This window comes from Anser anser (genome assembly GCF_964211835.1).
Source record: "Anser anser genome assembly, chromosome: 14".
In the NCBI taxonomy this organism is placed as follows: Eukaryota; Metazoa; Chordata; class Aves; order Anseriformes; family Anatidae; genus Anser; species Anser anser.
In genome coordinates, this window is record NC_139735.1 from 2,222,722 (window position 1) to 2,244,345 (window position 21,624).

Genomic DNA, 21,624 nt, shown 5'->3' on the forward strand with positions numbered 1-21,624 from the left:
TGTTCGGACCATCCAGTGGGGAGGCAGCTGAGCATCATTACTGGAGCAAGTGGCGGTCTTGGTGCCACAGGGAGGAAATTACTTTCTCCAGCAGGACTGCATCCCCCTCCTTGCCGAAGCGTGCCCGTGCCGTCACCAAGGATTTCCGGACCGCTTTTCCCGGAGGGATGTGGGGCTGTCGCCTCCCCTCTCGTGCTGCCGCTGGCACCCGTCGCCGCTCACCGTCGGCGGTGCCAGGCCCCAGGAGCTGCCCCGGCCCCGCTGGCGGTTCCCATCCGTCCCTCCTCTGCCTCCTGGGCGCAGGCTCCTGTTGAGCTTTGCTTTCTTCAGTTTCCTATTGAATTACTCTCGCTGCTGTTCTCGGTCGCAGATCCTTTACCATTTGTGTGCATCCCGCTTTTAGACCGCAACTGGAAAAATCTCCGGGGTGGTTCCTGCTACCTCAAGGTCTCCTTAACTACAAGCCCACAAATTGTTTCCATTTCTCTCGGTCTCTTCTTAAAAAGTGCAGCTCGTTTGTAATTCTCTCCTGGAGACAGAGTCAATTAGCAGTTCACAAAATAGCAACTGCTACTGCGAGTGTTTATGTAAAAGGAAACACTTCTGCTGCAGAGGCAGCTCTGCCCTGGACAAAGCCAGCAGTGAAACCCAACTGTTTAAACGCAGCGCAGACATCTGTGGAAAGAATCTGCCCACTGGCCAAGACTCCGAGAAGAATATCAGTCACTAGAACAGTTTGAAGAATTCAGCTGCTGGGATGCGTGCTGGTAACAGCCCCGGCTTTCAGCGCGCTGGGATGCCACTGAGCGCGTCCCTGGGGGCCGGGGGGAGCTGGGGCGCCCGCAGGGCAGCTCCTCTGCGCGGCGTCGAAGCGCAGGGAGCCCGACTCCATGGCCCAGGAGAGTCAGAGTTTGCTGGTTCGGTTGCAGTCGTTGCACTCGCGATTATTAAAATCACCTCTTTCCTTGACACTACTGCTCTTGGTGCCGCAGTGCTTCTGGAAGTGAGTGTCCGCAGGCCAGGCAGATCTCTGCATGAATTTCATCGCGTTCCCCTTTTTGATGGAAACAGCAAAGACCTCTCCAGCCGTAGCTCTGCCGACGCCCAGGTAGCAGCCTCCATCACTGCTTCAGTATTTCAGGCCAGGGAACAGCTGCATCTCAGCTTTCACCTAGGTGGCGTGCTTAAAAATCGAAATAAATTCCTTCTGCCTCGGTGTCGCCGCTGTTGTCCCACCCGACAGACCCACCCGGCGCACGCTGCGGGTGCTGCCTCTTGTCGCTCGCAGCTCTGCTCCCAGGTGAAGCCCCCGAGCGAGGCAGGGCCCTGTGCGGCGCTGGGGTCATTAAATACCAGCGAACAGATCAGAGGGGATGACCAGGAGGTCTGCCATCGTGCGGAGAGGTGATAAAAGCAGCTGCCGCTGACGAGGGCTGCCTCAGTGCTGGGGACCCGATTTAGCAGCGTGCAGGAGCCGAGCGCTTGCGAGCTCACTCATGTCAGTGGGAGCCGTTTTCAAGACCCCGCTCATCAGAAAGATCAGGCCAGCAGCATCGAGATGTGACTGAAACCAGAGGACGATAGAGGGAATTTTGGCCTACATAGCTTCGCAGTGAGTTCACAGCGCATTCCTGGCTCCCAGGCCCGCTCTCAGTCTCCTAAACCATGCAACGTTTCTTCGTAATCAAATTATAGTTTGTTCGCACGGGCAGGGACACAAACACCCGGCCACGTCTCTTCCTACGGATGTACAAGACCCGGGCCGGCCACGAGGGCAACACCGCGGCTGCGAGGGGCTCGTGGCTGCTGGCGCCAGCAGCGAGGAAAGGCCGAGGCTCTTCCCCGGCGCGGGGCGCTGTTCGGGCAGGGTAATGGCTCTCGTAGCGTTTCACCAACAAGGAGCGCGTTTTCTGTTGCACAAAGCGGAGAAATCGCTTGTCGGGCAGTCATTAGCAATTTCTTAATCGAGCTGATTGCCAGTTGAGAAAAAGTCTAGACTGCTGGCCTGTTATTTGGCAGCGCAGAGGTTGTTTATTGTTCTTCCACATGCTCGGAGAATTACTCCGTTTGCTTAAAAGGGGGGGAGGACTGAAATCCTATTTACTCTACTCTTTATCGTATTTAAACTGGCTGCCCTCCGTAGGCAAGCCATGTTTTCTGCGGGCTCAGTGTTGTCAGCCAAAGCGTTGTCCACTTGCAAATGTCAGAGATACATGGAAGGATAATACTGAGTTATGCAAGTGTTTGGCTTTTTGCCTCTGAAAATAGCTACTCGGGAGAAAAACACAAATAACATTACATGTTCTCTCCGGGTTACAACAGGTCACAGTCGCAAAATCGCCAGTGTTTGTGAAACCGTCTTGCAACCTCTAAATGTACAACTCTAAGCAGAACCCAGAAATTAATTAAGGTTATTTTTCATTAATTAAGGAAGTAACAAAAGATTTTGGAGTCAGATGTGTTGAACTGGCCACTGATTGCTGGCGCGGGGTTATCCCTGGAAGGAATCAGTTCTTCTTTTGATTTTTGGTGTTCAGCTCTGTCGATGCCCGGCCTGTTCTCTCGCCCACCCTTCCTTTTCTAGTGGCTCTTGGTACGGGACTTCCTATAAATGAGGAATATCTTTCAGCTAGGGTTTTAACTTGATTATAACAACAAAGGAAATGCAAATGTGGAGTCACTGGCTCCAGATTGCTTCCTGTCAGGGCAGGTTTTCCCCCTCCTCCCCCATCTTCGCTTTTTTCAGCCTAGAGCTTGGACATCTGTATGCTGTTGCTGGATGCCTCAAATATCCAGACAGGTCCATATGCTCTTTCAGCTTTTGCCAACAAAGTGCTGAGGCTGGAATCCAATACGTCCAGGTTTTGTGCAGAAAGAGTGAAACGGCAGGAGACAGACAGGCCGTTCGGTAAAAGCGCCTGCTTCAGACAGAAGGAAACGGAGCCGTTCCACGACGGTGTGCGTGTCTCTGGTGGGGTAAAAACTTCTGGCTCGGAGCAAATCAGCTGGTTTTATCTCAGACGGTGTTTTATAGCAACTTTGAATGGTTTTGTCAGTTCTTGCTCTGCTTTACGGGGCAGATGGGAGGGCCTGGTGCCCTGGCTGCTGCCCTTGGCACGCGGCCCTTTGGCCGCACGGCGGGCACCCGGCCGTCCCCCTCTGACCTGCAGCCCAACCTTTCGAGGGACTCGCCAGAGGGCAACGCACCTCTCGACGGTGGCTTTTCACATTTGGATGTGGAAATGTCAGAGGCAGGTGAGGAGCTGCATGCTAGCAAGCGCTGCTGGCCACGGGACAGCCGGCACGGCTTTGATACAAGCAGCGCTCCCTGTCCTCGCTGGCAGATTTCAGGCTCCGTGTCAATGGGCATCTTTGTTTTCAAGGAAACATTAGCAGGCCAACAGCAAATAACCTCAGTCGCTGTTTGCTTTAGCAGGCTGTGCCTAGCACGGGACTGCGGCCCCAAAGGCACGACCGAGTAGGCGCTGCCCGAAACAACACCCAGAGCGAGGGGCTCTGGAGCGCGGCCGCTCGCTGGCTCCCATCCCCGCCGCAAAGCCCTGCCCACGGAGATGCCCCCGGCTGCCCTCAGCCAGAAGAAATGCCCGAAGCTGGCCAGAACCGAGGCACAGCGACCGGCCACCGTCTCCACAGGACGCGTTCACCCACAGCAGCTCCGGCTCCAGCTCCCCATCCCCGTCCCCGTGCCCGCCGGCAGCGCTCAGCTCCTGGGGAACAGCAGGGACCGGGGAGCGTGAAAAGCGAGGGAAATTGTCACCAGAGGCAAAGCATAAGCAGAGAAACATCGTGTGCCCCGTATTTAAAAATTGTTAGGTTTCCCATTTGTTCCTGTCTCGATGATTAGGGCTGAAAAGCAAAGGTTTGGCTGTAACGACCTCTGTAGCTGCTGGCATGTAAGCGGCCTTCCAGTTTCAGCCTTTGGGGAAAATGCGTGTGGGAAAGGAAACCTGTGCTAGCGTTGAGTTAAGGAGAAGAGGAAAGATGGGTTTTTAGGTTTAAATTTTTTGTTATCGTACAGCAGAAAGGTGAAGTTAAAGACCTCATAATTCTAATGCATTTTGACATTTTACCTTTACCCTTTGCACTGAAACTGGGGAGCTGTGCCTCGGAAAGGGCAAAGTAAGTGGTAGAATACGAAATGACCGATTCATACTCACTTCTCATTTTGCATAAAATGATGTGTAAGCTTGCAATTTCTGGGACGTAATTTCAGAAATTGAAATTTTGAGTGGCAAAAGGCTGTTTTAGAAAGGAGCTCAGTATTCTTATCTGTGCAGGTAGGTGGTCAGTGTCACAACATTGCAAAAATGTAACTGCCCTGCAAAAAGTGCCCTCGCACGAAATTCCCAACTGTCTCTGTGCATTCACCATTTCAGGCACTTTTAGCGAGCCATAACAAACACAGAAAATTAATCATCAGAATAAGCAAATATGGTAAAACAGTCTGAATAGTGTCTTTCCATTGGGGGATCCCAGAACCTTTTGTTTTTCCTCTGGTCAGGCAGAGAACTAGTTTGTATTTTCCTTGCAGTGTGGTGAACACATACTTAACCAGCCTTTTGTCAATGATGTGAATGAATCTCTGAAGGGGATTTTTTTTTTTTTTTTAAAGCTGAGAAATCAAAACTGATAGCCTAAAAGCCATATTGGAGAAGGAAATCGGCAGACTATAATAGATCTCATGGGAACGAGAATTGTATATAATACTTGAAAATACAAGAAAAAATATCTTGGTGTATGATGATTGTGTATTTTTCCCACTGGGAGAGGTGAGGAAATTAAATTTTACCCTGAAGACTCTGGGACGTGTGCATGACGGTGAAAGGTGTGAGGTGAAAAGACAACTTTGCAAGTGGCAATGAAACCGAACGACTGAAGGCACACACCAGCACGAGGCCACGCACTACGTAATTTAGCTGATCTTTTCAAAGTCACAGACATTTGAAGTAGAAACATTTAATCTCCTTAGATTGCGATTTATCTGTATAAATAGCAGCACACCTTTGCTTCTTATATGTAAGGCTACACATATTATTTTTTTTTGATAAATAAAATATGATGTGGTGATGCTTAATTAGGGTAGTGATACAATCCAGACAAAAGGGAAGCAGATTTTCCCTTCCACACAGACAACAGGCATCCTGCTTGACCACATCCTTTAATCCCAGCCCTGAAATTACTCACTTGTGAAAGCTTCTTAATTGTATTTAAATACATAGGCTTTACCATGTGGAGACATTAGCTGTAACACCAGTAAGCAGTTAGGATCATGACACTCATTTCCATTGTTCTCGAGATATTTGGGAAAATAAACCTGACAGCTGAAACAGCCCCTGGAATAATTGCAGCTATTACAGCCATTACATATCCAAATTCAGGTATTTTTGGAGTGAGGAAAGTCTTGTTTCATGAGCCAGTGGAGCCGAGCAATTAAATGGGAATAGAAGCTTTTGATCCTGTTTGGTACCTCTATATACACTGCTCGATACGTGTCCATTGGCTGGTGTACAAAAAGTAAGAGAATTTGTGGGAAAAAGAGAAAGGGATTCTTTGCCCGTTAATTTTATTCCCACATCGAGTACCCATTTCTGCATTATTTTGGTTGCAGAAATGCCAAACAGCTAGAATAGCTGGTAGAATGAGTTAATTTCTAACAACCAGGATTAGGATTTAAATTATTACAGATCCATGAGAACTTCCACGGCATAGATTTCAGTTACACATTTCGTTCTGTCTTCCATTACGTTTTTTTCTTAGTCAATTGCGCTTGGGGAATATTAACTAATCTTTTACATGATACCTAACTATAAACTGAGCTGATAAAGAAACATTACTCGATTTGCTCTTAGATCTCTGGTTAAAGAAAAAGAAAGCATGAAGTGGAAAAAAAAATTGTTTAATAAAGAAGGCTTCATGCTCCAATTCTTTTCCACTTGCTTCTCCTCGATTTGGATTTCTGGCAGGGGATCTCGGAAGATTCCCACACTACCGGAAATAACATTTTATGTATTAAAGTTGAAAAAGGATAACATGTTCTGCCAAAAACTTGTACAAACTTCTGACCTTTGGAACAATAATAGGCATGGTATTTGGGAATGTTAATTTTATTACTGCAGTTCAAAATTAACTAAAAAAAATACAGTCTCGGTAGACTTCATGAGAGTGAGACCCTGTCCTTACCTGATGGTCAACCTAGAGAGCACCTTACATTGTCTGTCCCTAGCGGAAACAGCGTAATGCCTTTGTGATCTTATGAATACTTGCTTTTAAGACCAGGGCCATCCATTCAACTGTCGTTGTGCCTGCAGTGGTACTAGGCACAACACCAAAAAGGTCTACAGTTAAGGAAATGTCAAATTTCCTCAGATTTGTCTTTGAAGGAAACACTAGAAATATTATAAATCAGCTTGGAATGGCCATTGAAGTCCTTCAGTACAACAAAGACAATTGTGCCATAAAGGGCAAGCGGTAAAGAGAACTGGAAGAAATACTGGAGAAAGGGAAGAAACAAGAACACTCTTGTTTATTCGGAAGGAAAGAGGAAAAAAAAAAAAAGGGCATTGAAGTACAAACACAAGCTGTGTGCCTGCACGGCTTTCATCTCATGGCTTTACAAAACTTGGCGTGAGGAAGGAAGTCTTCCAGGGCTGCGGTCCCCAGGGGCAGCCCTCTCTGGAGATGCAGGCCTTCAGGGGACATAGAAATGGGCCTGTATCCACTGCTGCCAACCCAGGGGACTTATGAGCAATTTAAGTGTCTTTTTTAGGGCTGAAACACGGATCCCGGGAGCTCCTTTTGTGGCACCGCCCAACCTGTGCCACGCAGGGGTTGAGGCTCTGGTGTCATGCAAGGCCTGCCCTGAGGTCTCAGCGCCTGAACCCACATCCGTAAAGGTCAGAATCAAGATTTTATTAAATGTGTAACTATTTTATTAAATGTGGTTGTGGAACATGCTGCGGGCAGGAGCACGGGATTGAAGACACCGTGCTAGTGAGGAGAACGGGACCCCTGCCCAGAAATACTGTGTGACTGGGAGAAGTGTGTTTTATTTGACGCCCAAACGGGACTAACGCAGAAAAGGAGCCATTCCAGGCGGCCAGGTACGGCTGCAGGGATCCCAGCCCCGAGCCGCCCAGTCGCAACCCTCAGCCCTGTCCCGGAGCCCCTCAGCCCCCGCTGGGCGGGAACCCCCCCCCGGCACCGCCCCGCGCATGCGCCGCGCCCCTCCCAACCCTCGCGAGCCTTCCCTCCGCGCCTCTCCCCGCCCCGCCCCGCGGCGGGCGAGGGGAGGGGCCCGCCTGAGCCCCGCCCCTCCCTCTCGCCCCGCCCCTCGGCCTTCCTGCTGATTGCTTTGGTTAAAGGGCCCGCTCTCGCGTTTTTTTCCCCCTGGGCGGGGGGGAGTGGGGGGAGCGGCTCCGGGAACCGGGGCGGCGGCAGCGGCCCGCAGAGGCGGCGGGGCTGAACCGAGCCGAGGCGGGCTCCGCACACGAGCCGGGAGCCGGAGGAAAGTCGGAGCTCGGCGGCGCCGCCAACTTCCCCGCCCGCCCGCGTGGCTTTGTGCGCGGCCGGCGGGCGGAGCCGCGGGGCTCGGGCGGGGCGCGGGGAGTCCCGCTCGGGCCGGTAACTTCCCGCGGCTCGGCTCGGCTCGGCTCGGCACGGCCCGGCCGCCGCTGGGGCCGCGCGATGGGCAGCGGCGGCGGCGGCCGGCGGAGGGCGGCGGGAGCCGGGGCCACCTGCCCCGAGCCCCGCTGCTGAGCCGGGAGCCGGGAGCCGCGGCCTCCGCCCTCTGGTCCCCGCCGCCGCGATGAGCGCGGCCGTGGAGCCCCGGGCCAAGCAGGCGCTGCGGAAGAAGCCGGCGGAGAGGACGGCGGAGGTGAGCGAGCCGCGGAGCCGCCCCCCGGGCCGGTGCTCACCTGCGGGGCTCGGAGCGGGGCCGTGTCCCCCTGTCCCCCCCCCCCCCCCCGCCCCGCGTTGCTTTCCTCGGGCACCGGCAGCGCCCCGGGGGTGGGGTGGGGGGGGGGGGGCTGCCCGCTGGGCTCCGGGGTCCGGGGGGGGGGGGGTTGGCGGGTCTGGGGGCGGTCTGAGAAATTGTCTTCCTCGGCGTGATTTTGCGATGTGTGCAGGAATTGGGGGTGTGAAGCGCTCCGCGGGGTGGCCCCTGTGGGGCGGGGAGGCGGCTGTTGCCCCGTGGTGCTGGTGGGAGAGCGGGGCACCCGGCCCTACAAACCCGGGGCAGAGCCCCTTGGGCACCCCCTTGTGGGATGGGGACCCCCCCCCAGCACCCCCTTGCCTCGGGACACCTGATAGTTCCTGCTCGGGTGTCTGCTCCCTACATTAATGACGAGAGTGCTCTTCCACGCCTGCCTCTCTTCTTTCTGTCTTATCCCTATCGGCCCGCTCTTGCCCCAGACCTCTTCTCCCCATTGCTCGGCTCTGCGCCTCGCCCGGCAGCGTTCCCCCCGCTGCATGGTTTGTGGCTGTTCCCCCTCCGTCCGTCGTGACCTGGCACCGGGTGGCTCGGCCGGCGTGGCCGCAGGTTGCTGCTGCTGCTGCTCCCCGTGTCCGGGCCTCCTGGCTGGGAAGGATTTTTTTGTGGTAGGCATCCCTGATCTTCCGCTCCAGCTATTGTCGTGGAATTCTGTAGAAACGCCGCCTTCTTTGGGGTAAAACTGCCTTAAAATATAAGTTTTGCGTAGCCGTGTAACTCTGAGCTGCCGGATACCGCGGTGTCCAGCGCCCTGGTGCTGTGCTCGGGGCTCGCGTGGCTTTGTGTGGGTTCCCCTGGGCTCTGACACCAGAGGTGTGTGCAGGTCTGAATTTGCTGAGGTATCTCAATTGGGGAAATCCTAGGAGAATAAAAGCCCTTTGCTAATCTGACTAATAGCACCTCTAAAAATGATTTAAAAAATCTTAATTCCCTCGCTAATCTGGCCCCTTTTTTTGGCAGGCACTTAGAGACACTAACCAGCGAGCCTACTCGTGATTAAAGTTAAACACGTACTTAAAACTTGGCAGGGCTGGGGCCTCTGCTCTCGCTGCCTGTTGCTGAGCGGGTAATTACGGTCCCATCGCTTCTGTTTTCTTGGGGTACTTTCTGTTTACGTGGGTTTAGAAACTCCCCTGGTCCCAAGGAAAGCTTTTCCCTTTGGGTCTGGGAGTCCCTCTGCGGGCACAGGGCGCTGCCCGACCCCGCTGCCGCCTTGCTGGGTGCGATGGCAGATGGGTACGGGGCGATAAGGGAACGAGAGGAAGCAATTGCAACAGTATTTCATTTTTTTTTTAATTTTTTTAAATTTTACTTCTCAAGTTGTGCCGAGCACCCTGACCTGTCGCTTCCTCCCGGAGGCACGCAGAGCCGGCGCGGGCCTGGCAGGGGTGCGCCAGGCGGTGACTCCTGCCTGGAAGCATCCCGCGGTGCGCGGGCAAAGAGCCTGACTTCGCCTCTCCCTCCTCCTCCTCCTCCTCCTCCCGGGGAGAGGTGTCATCAGCGCCTCCCACGTGAATTCAGCTGTGAATTCAGCTGCGTGGGGCTGCTCCTGTCCTTCCACCCCCTTGTTGTACAGGGGGAAAAAATAATTCCCAAACCGTGACTGAGATGTTACGGTGAACCAAAGCTCCTGGTCTGGATGAGTTCCAGTCGCTTGCAGTCCCTCTCTGCTCCCCCTCTCTGTCTCTGCCCCTGCCGTTTATAGGAGCAGCTCACCTGGGTGTTACAAATTACAGGGCTGGGGCGGCACTGATTAGTAGCGTGGTCTGGTGCTTCCTAACTATCAGCTCTGTGGCAGTCTCTGGAGAAATACAGGTAAATAATACCCTTGTCAATTTGCGCTTGTGAGTGGTGTGATTATGGATGTGACTGTGATTTTCAGGACTCTTTCTTGACAAAGTGTTTTAATTTGTAAGCACTAAGGAGCTAAGCAGGGAGATATTAAAATATTTTAATAACTTGCTTATTTTGGAGCATTATCTAGATGGCTTGCTTAAGTAAAAAATTTTTAATTCTTGCTGCTATAAATATTTTTGTTTGGAAAATCTCTGTTAGGGCAAGTTTTCAGTGTTGTGGTAACATTCCGATGTTTGTTAATTGTTAAAGTGGGTAACTTATGCATATTAGACATGTACACACTTGATTTTTTTCTTTGGTAGCTGTTGCTCAGATACCTGGTGTGCTCTAATTGTTAATTTCTTGGGGAGGGATTTTGAACTCCTGGAGGTTAGCTAGCATTGAACAATACAATGCATCTGTATGTAATGGCTATTCTGTTACTCTATTTAGTAACTCTTTTTGGTATTATCTAAATCTGGGAAATCTATGAGCAGCTTCCCCCTCCCCTGGCTCACTGTAAACTCGTATAGGTGCGTGGTGCGAGCTGGCTGTGCTCGTGGAAAGTCTTTTAAAGTGTTTGCTTGTAGGCTGATAGCTGTGTGCGTGTGAGATTGGCTGCCCAGGATTCCAGTCCCACGTTCCTAAAACGTGTGATTCAGAGGTTACAAAGAACCGACTGTGACAGCGTGCTGAGGCTGCCTACCAGCCTGTCTGTCTCGAGGGTTCAGCCTCAAAGCGCAGAACGTGCGGGGATTGTGCCAGATGTTGGTTTTGATACCAGATTATCCCAACAAATAATCCTTCAGCGCGCACTGTCCTGTCAGATGGAGGAAACTTTTTTGCTAGTTGAACACTTGTTCACCTAAAAAAAAAAAAAAAGAGAGAAAAGAAAAATTCAACATCAACAAAAAACTTGTTTAATGTTTGAATACCTGCATTTGTCTTCCAGGGTTATGCTGATGTCTGTGTGGTGTTAAATGTGGGAGTACTTACACATGTAGATCCTCTCGATCTTGCAGGCTGGGAATTTGGGATTTGTGTACTTCCATGCGCGGCTTTAGCTTTGTCTTGTGCATCTTTGTGCCTGTTCCGTATGTCACAAGTGGGGATATTAAATTAGTAATTTGGGAGTATTTTAATAGAAGGAAATTGTTTGTTCAAAGCGGTAGGAGGGAAAGACAAATGTTTATGCCACCATGTGTGCTCTCTCATTAAAGGTTTAATTTTTCGAGGCCCAGAATTGCTTATCTGATCCATACAAAGGCTGTGATGTTAGTCTGTTGGGGAGTGGTTTAATGCCTACAGCAGATAAGGTCTCTAAGGCTGATAGGGCAAAATAGCAAATGCTTATGCTCCTTTTTTTCTCCTTTAACTCCTGTGAGCGTGCTGTCTTCATCTTTATTGGAACCCTTTCCCAATGTCATCTCCTCTCAGTTCTTCGTGACTTTGTTCTAGGCAATGTTCCCTATCCGTGGTGAAAAAGCTTTGCTTTTACTGGACTTCAAAGAGTTAGCTTATTTTTATACTGTAAGGTCTCGTATTTTCCTAACTTTGTACTATGTCTTGTTTCAGCAATTCTCGATTAATGTTAATTCAACTTTATTTGGCAATACTAACTCCTCCTCCTCTTCCTGTTCCCTTTTTATTAATACAGTGGAAAGGGAAAAAAAACTAATTTGCACAATTGTGTCATAACGGAGTCTGCTATTTGGAGTGTGTATGTGATGCTTCTTGATGGCTTATAAATAGAGAAATATATCTGCACGAATCTAAATCACGCGCAAATAGTACATTGATGGGCATTATAAAATGGTTGTAATAAATAAAATAAATTATTGCTGACAGCGTAACAAAGGCACTCTTGTACTGTAGCACAGCTGAGCCAAACAGAGGAGAACATCTGCTTCTTGTTTCCAGAAATAACTGGTATTTTGAAGTGTTTTTTCATCCTTTTTAATAATTTTCTGTAAACTCAGTAGGTGAAATGGGATTAGCCTTTGTTAAAATTCATTGTTTCTGCAGTTCATGCTGAGCTTTTAGCATTGTAATGTAACAACAGTGTTGTTTTTGAATAGCCATTTAACGTAATCAGAATTGTAGACTCTCTGCAAAATCTAGATGCTTGCAATTATCTTAAACCCAAAAAGAGATTTGAATTAAATGAAGTTGCAGATGCTGCTTTGTATTTAATAAAAATTCCTTACTGTTAGGATGTGGGCCTCCAAAACTGGGAAAGAGTAATGATGGAAACCTGACTCCTGCCGTAATCTTCTACTACCTAACCTCTGTCTTACATTTTCTTTCTCATTTTTTGTTAGTGATATGTTCTTTTATAGCTGGTGCTTTCTAAAACTTTGTCATGCAAGTAGCAATTTCAGAGCTCAAACTGAAGACGCCCAGTAGTTACGCAGTGTAAAATATTGGAGTTTTTTTTGTGGCTCCGTTTTTGGTGCATTTTTAAGAGGGACTCCCAGCCTGTGCATCAAGAATTGGCCGGCGCTGTTACCTCTGTCACTTACCTTGCAGAGACCTGGTGTGCTCTTGCCGTGTGACTGTGTGTGGAAGTTGGAAGAAACCTCTAAAATGAACACGTTGGTTATCTCTGGGTCAGGAAGGAGATTGCGAATGCATACGGATATGCCTGTAGTTAACTACTAATAAATTCCTGGCTGGCGAGTTCCGTACCACATGCAGATTGCCTTTCTGTACTCATACGACAACAATTATTATTTACAGTTACAAGAACATAAAGCCTTGTAATATAATTATGAGTACTTTACAGGCAGCCTTGTGAAGGTGACAGATACAGTTTTGATTTTCTAGTCGCACAGAGTGAAAATAAACACACAAAAATAACTTATTTCATCAGCCAAACTGTTGAGTAGCTGCAGCTTAAGAGAGGCTTGAGAGTGCTTCACCCCAGCCCTGGGCTCTGCCTAGGTGACACCAGATTTTTCTTTGGTTTTATGTCACTTATTTAAAGTTCAGAGCAGTCATACCTGAGAAGTGACACTGTGGATATCATGTTGGCGGCAGATGGATCTTAAGACTGAGGTTTTCCTCACAAGAAGGGTGCAGTTTCCTAGTCCATGAAGCAGGTCCTGAAGTTCTTTATTACTTTAATGAAATGGCAATAAACCTCTCTTCCTCCTTAACTTCCTTGCTGTGTAGTTTTCGGCTGAAAGTAAAACAAAAATGCAGTTTTTCTTTCCAGGCTGCTCGTTAAATGAGCACGGTTAAGCTCACAATAAATGCAGCACTGACAGTCCTGCAGGCTGTGCATAGCCCGGTAACGCTGCCTCGGAGCTTTGGGAGACCTGGGTCTTAGCCACCAGCTCCGTGTGTTAGGAAGTTGCACCTTGACATCCGAGTTGATCAAGAATGATGCTCTTTGATGGACCCTGCTCAGCCCTTTATTCCAAAAATTCACGCAGACCAGCTGATGCAGGTATGCCAGTAGTCAGACGTGCAGGTGATGCATGGTGTCCCCTCTTCCAGGGACTGGCAAGGAACAATCTCTCTTGTGGATAATTAAAATTAACCCTGCATTGTTAATCTGTCGTGGCTGAGCGTAGGACTGACTTGGAATTCACCAGAATGGAAAGCAAAGTCTTACTTAAAATTAGGGGAATTCTGTATTTCTTCAGTTGTTTTCCTCGCTTGGGACATACAGTTGGTTTGTCTGCTTCTTGGCCAGAAATGCTTCTCAATCTGGCGTATGTTTCAATACCCAAATAATTCAGATTATCACTAGTTGGAACTTCAAGTACGACACACTTTCTGAAGCTGAAATCAGCCCTAAATTAGTTGCACTTAAGTAAAATCCATCTGTTGTTTCAAGTGAACCGAAGTACAATATTGGAGCATCTACCAGTTTTTAACCAAATGTCAATATGTGTAAATACTCAGTTGTAAGAGGTTGAATGTCTCTTAGGGTTTTTGTTTATTTCTGACAATTTTTTGAGCTTATTTTTGTTGCTCGTTCAGCAGCAAGACTGAAGCGTTGCTCATATTAGTCTTTTGATTATTTGTCTCAGACACAAATAACGCCACGCCGAGCTTTGGACAAAGCGCCGTCGGTGTTCGCAGACGAGGGCTTCTTGTTTGGGAGCTGCGCAGATGTTGTGTGTTGGCAGTACCTGCGCAGGAACTGCACTACTGCTTTGCAGAAATAAATATTTCTTCCAACTTTCTTAACAGTTAAGGCCTGTTGAGTTGGGTCAAATTTAGGTTCGAGGTTCCAGCCAAATAGATCATTTTTCAGGATTCTGTTTTAGGGCTGAGTACATACAGTGGCTTTACTGAAGTGTCATTATGGCATTAATGAATAGATGCTGCTTAAATTTAGACTTTGTCCAACAAAGTTCCCTTGTTCAAAGAACTTAATATTAAACAAGTAAGTAATGTGAAGGTTTGTTGGGTGGTGAATTTCTCGTGTTTAGCGTCAGTTTCCATATTAACCCGTCTTGTGGGTGAGGGTGTAGAAAACTGTCCTGGAGAAGAATACTAGGGCAGGAGTGAAAGGAATAAACTCGGATGGAAACTTTGTGATTTGTAAACTGCCCTGAAGCAGGTGTGTGAGTTCTTGATTAGTTATTTTCACAACAATTTTACAATTTTATGAACCAAAATTGCTTTAAAAGGTGTGCATGGGGGGAAGCGTGCTATCCAGAATAGAACTGCATGTTTTTATTGTCATGTCTCAGGTTGGGTGAAATGCTAGAGAAGGTAAACCTGTAATAAAAACTTGGAGAAGTAGATCCACCTGAACGGTTGTTATCAGCACCACCTTGGGTGATGAATAACCTGGGAACGCTCTTGTGTCCTCCCGTCGGAGGCTGGGACCTGGCAGGAGGCCCTGTCGGGGCGTTCTCAGCTCTCGGGTGCTTACGTGGGGTTTGTGGCCGTCGGTGTGCTCCTGGAAGTGCCGTGGCTGTCGGCGTGGTGTGACGCATCGGCCCTGACTGCGGTCACGCCGATTTCCAAAGAGTTTCCTGTACGTTAAAGGGCTGTGTGGTGCCACCTTCCCTGCTGTGCAGAGCCTTTGGCTGCTCGGACCTGACTTGCTGAGCCCAGCCCTTGTGCGTGGATCTTGCTGGTTTGTAACTGCTGCTTTTCCCAATCCAGAGCATCTCCACCTCTGGCCTGGTAAGAGTGGAAGGGCACAGATGTTGCTTCTGCGTTGGGTGATGCTTTTGGGTTTCGCGTGCAGAATTTGAAGGGTTATTTAGCCTAAGTCAGCTCCTTGGCGCTTCCTTCCAACCCGTTTCAGCCTGCTCAGTGGTCAGCCAGAACCAGTTGGGTTTGCTGCTCAGCGCTGGGTTCCTGACTGCTGCCCGTGTGCCGTGACTCATGCGAATTCCTGCGTGGAATGGGAAGGCTGCTGTAGGGAGCATGTACGTGTTCAAGGGGAGATCAAATTACAGCGCCCTAATAACTCTGCGGACAATGGCTCATGAGTGTCAGCATTGTTTGCAGAATGCTCAGGGTTTGTGCTCGGTGAGTCAGGGAGTTACACATGACAAGGTGGAAAGCCTCTTCACTGTCCTTGTTTGTCTCCTGGACATAATTTCCAGCTCTGATTTGTGGAAATGAGCTGCTGAGTAAGAGTGTGGTCCTGGTACCAGCGAAAGGGTGTCTTCGAGCGTTGGCTTGTGTCTCGGCTCAGCTCCCTGCCTGAGGTGGAGCCGTGAGGCTGAGCAGTGGTGTTGGTAAGGCCAGAGAGCGCAGGCTGCTTGTTGCCAGTTGGGCTTGTGGCTTCCAGCATCCCTCGTGTCCAAAACTTGATGGAATTGTGGAGTCCGAACATCCTGGTCAAGTGTAACGAGAACACAGTTATTTGTCTTGCGTGTAGTTATGCAAAAATGTGACTGGCTATGGCCTCACCTTCCTGTGCTCCTGCTTGTTGGGATTCATTTGGAGGACGCAAGGCCACAACAAAAGCAGTAAGGAAAACGTTCCGGCTTTGTAATCGGTGACTTTGTGCAACTGTGCCACGTACGTACAGGCAGGTACCTATCACATGCCATGTGTATGGCTTTTAGGTACCTTTTCAGGAATATGGATATAAAACAAGGATTTTAAAGGAAAATTATGTTTTAGGCTGCTCTTGCAGCAGGTGTGACTGTGTGGCAGGAGGAAGGATGGTGGCTGTGGGCATGGGCTGTGCTCCAGCCCTCAGGGGCCTTGCTGAGCCCCGCAGGGCCGGCTGCGGAAACCTCCCTGGGCCTAGCAGCAATGCTCCTGAGTGCTTTGTGTCAAGCCTTAACGTGCCCGTGTCCGGCACCTGTAGGGACAGATTTGTCTGAAAGTCCTATACCACATGTGATTTGATCTCTCTTTTTGTCATTGCCGTATTTTTTAAGCCTTACATTCTGTTACCATCCGAATACAGGGAGATACTTTAGCTCCACTTCATTAGCATTGTGCCTGTTGATTCAGTGCTGGTTGTTGGTTAAAGGAATTTGAGAAACTGGTGTGGGTGTTGGTAAGAATACTTAATTAAATATCTCCAGAATACATCAAGCTCTCACTCTTCCTGTGAAACGACTTGCGGAGCACTGTCTTCCCTCTCGTCCTTCACTCCTCTTCCCTTCACCCTCTGATGTTCTGATGCACATCCATCCGATTCTTTTTGTTTATTTTTTGTTCCAAGAAGCTGGCTTTGGAAGGCCCTCTCAGTGGTTCTGGGGTTTTCTGGCCTCACGGTATAGTTGTCAGCATGGCTTTTGTGTCTGGGAGGTTACTGTAAAACAGAACCTCACTGTTTTCACTGCGTGATTGTCGGAGCGTGCTGGAAGCTCACGCAGAGAATATTTGTGGATCTTTTTCAAGCTGTTGGCCAAAGCGACAATTTGGATCCCAAAACTCCTGACTGTGAAGAACAGAGATGACAGCAGCTTGCTTTGTGATCGTCTTCCCAGCAAACAGGGATTTGGGGGCTCAACAGACGTGATTTTGCAGACTAGGTCAGAAGTCATTATTGATTAAAATATTGCAAGGCCCATTTCTCTAAGCTATGATGATAGGATGGCTGTAAACTTAGCTTGTAGGAGGTTGAAAATGACTCCCTCTTTCTGAATATTGCTGTCAGTGAAAACTTGTGATGATGGGGCTCTCTTGCTGGTGAGTGGGCAGTGGTACGGATTTGGCTGCCGATCTGCTGAGGCCAGGCCGATGACCAGGTAACCTGGTGCCAGTAAATTCCCAGCGGGAAGCTCCTCTTGGTTCTTTTCGGAAGGTAATACGACTTCTACATCATCCAAACCTTACGCATTGCTAAAGGAGCAAATGAAGCCAGAGTGCGTCAGGGCAGCTCAGTTTCCCAGTGATTTCCCAGGGAGCACTGGAAGTGGTGTTGCCCTAAGATTACTTTTCCTATCCCTGCTTCCAGTCACTGTTCCTGAAAAACTGGTTTTTCATTTCTAATGGCAGCTATGACAGCTCTGGGAGTGAAACCAGAAATTATCATGCAGTCCTGGAATTCTTTCTTGAACTTATTTCCTTTAATGCCTATCTTTCCCCATGTTGTGGGGTCATGTGCTTGGTTACAGCTGCAGAGTAATAATTCAACCAAAAGCTGGCAGTGATGGATTTAAATTTGAATGTGTAATGTAACGTTTTTCTAAAAAGAAAAATAAAAATACTTTCTATTGTATTGTCTGAATTCAAACAATGATTTTTACGTACTTTGGAGTAGGGTGTGTTTTACAAAACTGTTCATCTGAGCTAAAAGACAAGCCCAGTGCATCATGATTAACCTTGCAATAGGAACTCCTTGGAGATGCTAGAATAGTAAGGAAGGGCGAGAAAAGGGTGTGGAAGGAGGTGGGAAAGAACTGCAAGTACTGTTGGCATTCAGAGAAGTTGCCAAATGGAAGAAAAATACATTTCTGTTCTGCTTTTGTTCTCTAAAAATGCGAAGGGTGGAGGGCAAGCAGTCAAGATGTGTAGGTGTTTAATTCCTTGTAGAGGCAGTATTAAAGCCCTTAAAACACCATACTAAATACAAGTCATCATAAAAAAAAATATAATTATCTTTTTAAAAACAATCTCTTCAAGTAGTATACCAAAACTCACTTTGTGTAGGCTTTACAGAGGAGCCTTTCCATAACACTTATAGGAGAATTAGTTTTGCCAAAATCACTTTATATAAGGACATCTGGGTGTCTGTAGCACAAATAAAGAATGAGATGATAATGCTCAGTCCTAAAGAACTTGGATGTGTGCTTTTGGAGGACGCTGGGGTGAAAGTGGCCAGGCGTAGTCCACTTGTGCCCAGGCACTTTTTTTGAGGAGGGGAAGGGGAGAAGCCAAATATCTTCAGGCAGTCATCCAAGCAGCTATGGATGCTGCTGTTTCAAGCACAGATAATGCTCGTAGTGCCAGCTAATAACGCTGCGTGCAAGTGTGCTTGTACTCACGTGCTACGAGTGCAAAGAGCTGGTAATGGCCAGGTGGAAACGAGTCTCTTGGCATTAAGAGGTGGCTCGTGGTGGTCTTGTCAATGGCAAAGAAGCTGAATGCTGTCTTGGGCCGTACGTTCTGGGTAAGCTTCCAGTTTGCAGGGTTTCTCTTCCCACCCTCTAAAGCATGTGCAAAAATTTGTTTTCATTGGGAAGTATATTAAAGAACTGATCTATAAAGGATGTCAGGAATGCCGATGTCCTTTCTTGTAAGAGGCTGGTCGTTGCCATAACAGTGTTTTGCTAATGCTCCTGTTACCAGACAAGCTATTTTCTAAAACTAGGAGGTCTTTTTGTTCCAATGACCTCAGGCTTAAAATATAGAGGGTTTTCCTTTTGTTTGATGAAACTGATACACCCTTCTTCCCCTTTTGATGATTTCAGTGCAGTATTTTGGAAATACCCTTAATTCAAGGAAGCATGCAGAAATTATTTAGCATTCTGCATCTGGTTTCTCTAGGTTCCTTAGCTCTGCTAATTATTAGTTATCTTTTAGCTTGTCAAGAGGGTCTAGAAAATTCTGTCATAGAATAGGGGGGAAAAAACACCGTAACGAAGGGATTCTCTTTTTTTATAATCTTTTTGTGCCCGATTAAAGTGTTGACATTTAAACAATCCAATTCTCCAAAAACTGATGAATACTGAGCCTCAAACGTTGGTCCTTTTGGTCCGAAGGGAAAGAGTTCTTACATTGTGTTGCGTTGCAGGCCTGCAGAAATTGGCTTTTTGGTCAGATATGAATCTCTACAAAGAAAGAGTTCCAGAGCTGTCATAATACTTCTCACCTTGACAATTTGCGTTTACGAGAGCTGGGGAGCGAGGTCTGCCCTTGTAACGTGTGTTGTGTGTTTAGAGTTAAAAGGTCTTGGGATTGCATCGGCTGTTGAACGTCGGCTCTGGGAGGATTTTTATGCTCTTGTCACAAATGGCTGTGCTTGTCCATGGCTGCTCGATATTGTGGGTTATCTGGGGATGATATTTACTGGGCTATTTTCAGGGTTCTGTGTGTCATTATCTAGCCTAGCGGTAGACTGCCGTGATTTGGCAAAGTAGAAGTGGTTTTTCCAACTTGTTGCAGAAGGAGTTTCTGTTCCTGTTTCCCATTTGAAGTAGGAAGGAAGCTGGCAGCCCTAGGTTAGACTACTGACCTCCTGTCCAGTAAACTCTGCTTCCATTTGTGCCGGGCAGCAATGCTTCCTTCAGCAAACTCTTCTGTAGATAACGTAACGCTACATGACTCACAAGGAGGCTGGTGGAGGCTTCAGACTGCGCTGAACTGATGTATGCCATGGTCTGTTGGTGCTGGAAGAGATGGTCCTTCTCTGCTCCTTTGGCAGCCCAGGTTTGCTGGCTAACACAACTGAAAGCTGCTCGCTGTCCTGGTGGGTGAGTTTTCTGCCCGCTTACCAAAGTAAACTGGGTCACTGACAGTGCTGCTCTAGAGGAGGAAATGGGAAAATACGACGAGAGTGAGCTGAGGTGGGATTAGTAGGCTTGCCCTTTAGCATGACAGTGACCCGTAAACACCATTTCAACTATACTCTGATTTCTTTAGTTATTCCTGGGTCCATCTCACATGAGAGATCTCTGCCATAGCCAAGGCTTTGGTATGAGCTTAGAGTCTGAATTTTCAGGTGCTGTCAGGTGTAGGGGGCTTCTTAACAAAGTAAGAGCTGCATGGAAGCATTTTTTTGAGATAGGAACATTCAGACAGCTAAATTATCACACTTACTTTCTTAGTAGTGTGTGTCACTGTGATATCAAGTACTTGGCCAGTAATTATTTTGTCTCTGAGACTCAGGTCAGTAATTATTTTTGAATCTCTGTTCCTCATCCAGCTAAATCAGGATTTTGGAAGAACACACTCTTATGTCTATCTGCTATCTGAACCTTTTTCTATGTGAGATTTCCCTGTGCTTTGGTGTCCTGTGAATTAATTGCATTGTGCCTTGCCTCCCTGAAACAGGATTTTTAATTGCATTTTTTTCTAGCCTTAATAACAAAACAAACAAAACTAAAAAAAACAACACACAAACATACAAGCTAAAGCTTTAAGCTGTAGGAGAAGATATGTTTTTGGATCACTGCTCTACCTATAAAATTAAGGCTTCTGAGACAGAAGCAACAGTGTACGTACATGACACCATCTGCCCAGAAAACCTCACTTGTGGAACTTGGCCGTCTGTCTGTAACTTCTTTTTCCTTTATACAAGACAGCATTATGTCAGCGAGCACTGCCCAAGGAAAGGGAGGCTGCTCAAATTTCTGGGTCCTTGTGCTGTGAATTTCTAGAAGCCTCATTTAGTCCTCGGTTCAGGAACGCGTACACCTGAATTAAAGGCACAATGGTCCTTGCTAATCGGTGGGCGATCTCCGTACAGATGTTCAGGGGCACAGTCCAGCTGGTGTGAGTGCTGGGGAGCATTTCTTAGCTGACGTGTCTGTGCTAGCCTCCCGGCAGGCTGTCTCCTGTGCCATGGGGCTGCTCTCATGGGTGGAGCTCACAGCTCAGCAGGGCTGTGTTGTTTTTTATTTTTTTTTTCCCCTGTATGCATTGGCTAGAGGGGGATTTACGGAGTGCAGCAGACCTACAGCAAACAGCTCGGGCTCTGTGGTGCTGCACAACCACGGCTGGTCACAACCGTGGCCTTAACAACAGCTGAAAGCTTCCCCTCTGCCTCGCTTAGGTCTCGCACGTGCTGCAACTGTGGCGACGTGGGATGTGGAGGTGGCAGAGTTCAGCGTTTAGTGTTGTGACCAGTAACGCTGCTTTGATTTTTTTTTTCCCCCCAAGCTCTAGCCAAGCATTTTGCAGCTATGAGTGCTTGTGTGACCAAGAGGAGCACTGCAGGCGACAGGTTTGTTGGTCATCCTGGCAGGCACGGGGTGCCCCAGGAAGCGCTGCTGTGGGCCAGCTGCTCGAGCAAGGGGCTCGTGCACTGTAAGGAAATGCTCCCCAAGAAAACTGGTGCCTGACTTACAGTAGTATTGAATATATAAAATGTCTGAACTACAATGAGGGTCCTTCTGGTTCTTTTGGAGGCGAGAGGGAAAGCAGGATGTGTTCTCCTTTTCTGCTGTCACGAGCATGACTGCTCAGTTATCATCGTGTTGTAATCTCTTAGCTGCTGCTTCCAGCTTTGCTTTTCATCGCCCCGCACCTAGCTTCTTCAGGGTGAGCTGATGAGTCAAAGTGCAAACCTGCCTGGTGCTCAAAGTAAGCTAGTGTTGGGTATTTTTTTAATCTTTAGCGAATAATGGCAGTTTTGCAAACAGAAGGCATCTTTTTAGCACTGCGTTCAGATACTGAGG

General features: G+C 48.2%; 1 protein-coding gene across 7 annotated transcripts in view; it reads left to right on the top strand.

The window, feature by feature from the left end:
- The first annotated feature begins 7,417 nt into the window (after nt 1-7,417).
- The window catches only part of RAPGEF6 (Rap guanine nucleotide exchange factor 6), a 125,089-nt gene continuing 110,882 nt past the window's right edge, over nt 7,418-21,624 (top strand). For 4 of the 7 annotated variants that reach the window (XM_083799224.1, XM_083799226.1, XM_083799225.1 and 1 more), the window contains exon 1: nt 7,419-7,894. In XM_083799224.1, coding sequence (XP_083655350.1) covers nt 7,826-7,894 — 69 coding nt within the window. In that variant the 5' untranslated portion in view covers nt 7,419-7,825. Of the gene's footprint in view, nt 7,895-21,624 lie in introns of all 7 variants that reach the window. The other 3 variants (XM_083799228.1, XM_083799229.1, XM_083799227.1) reach the window with 2 other exon arrangements.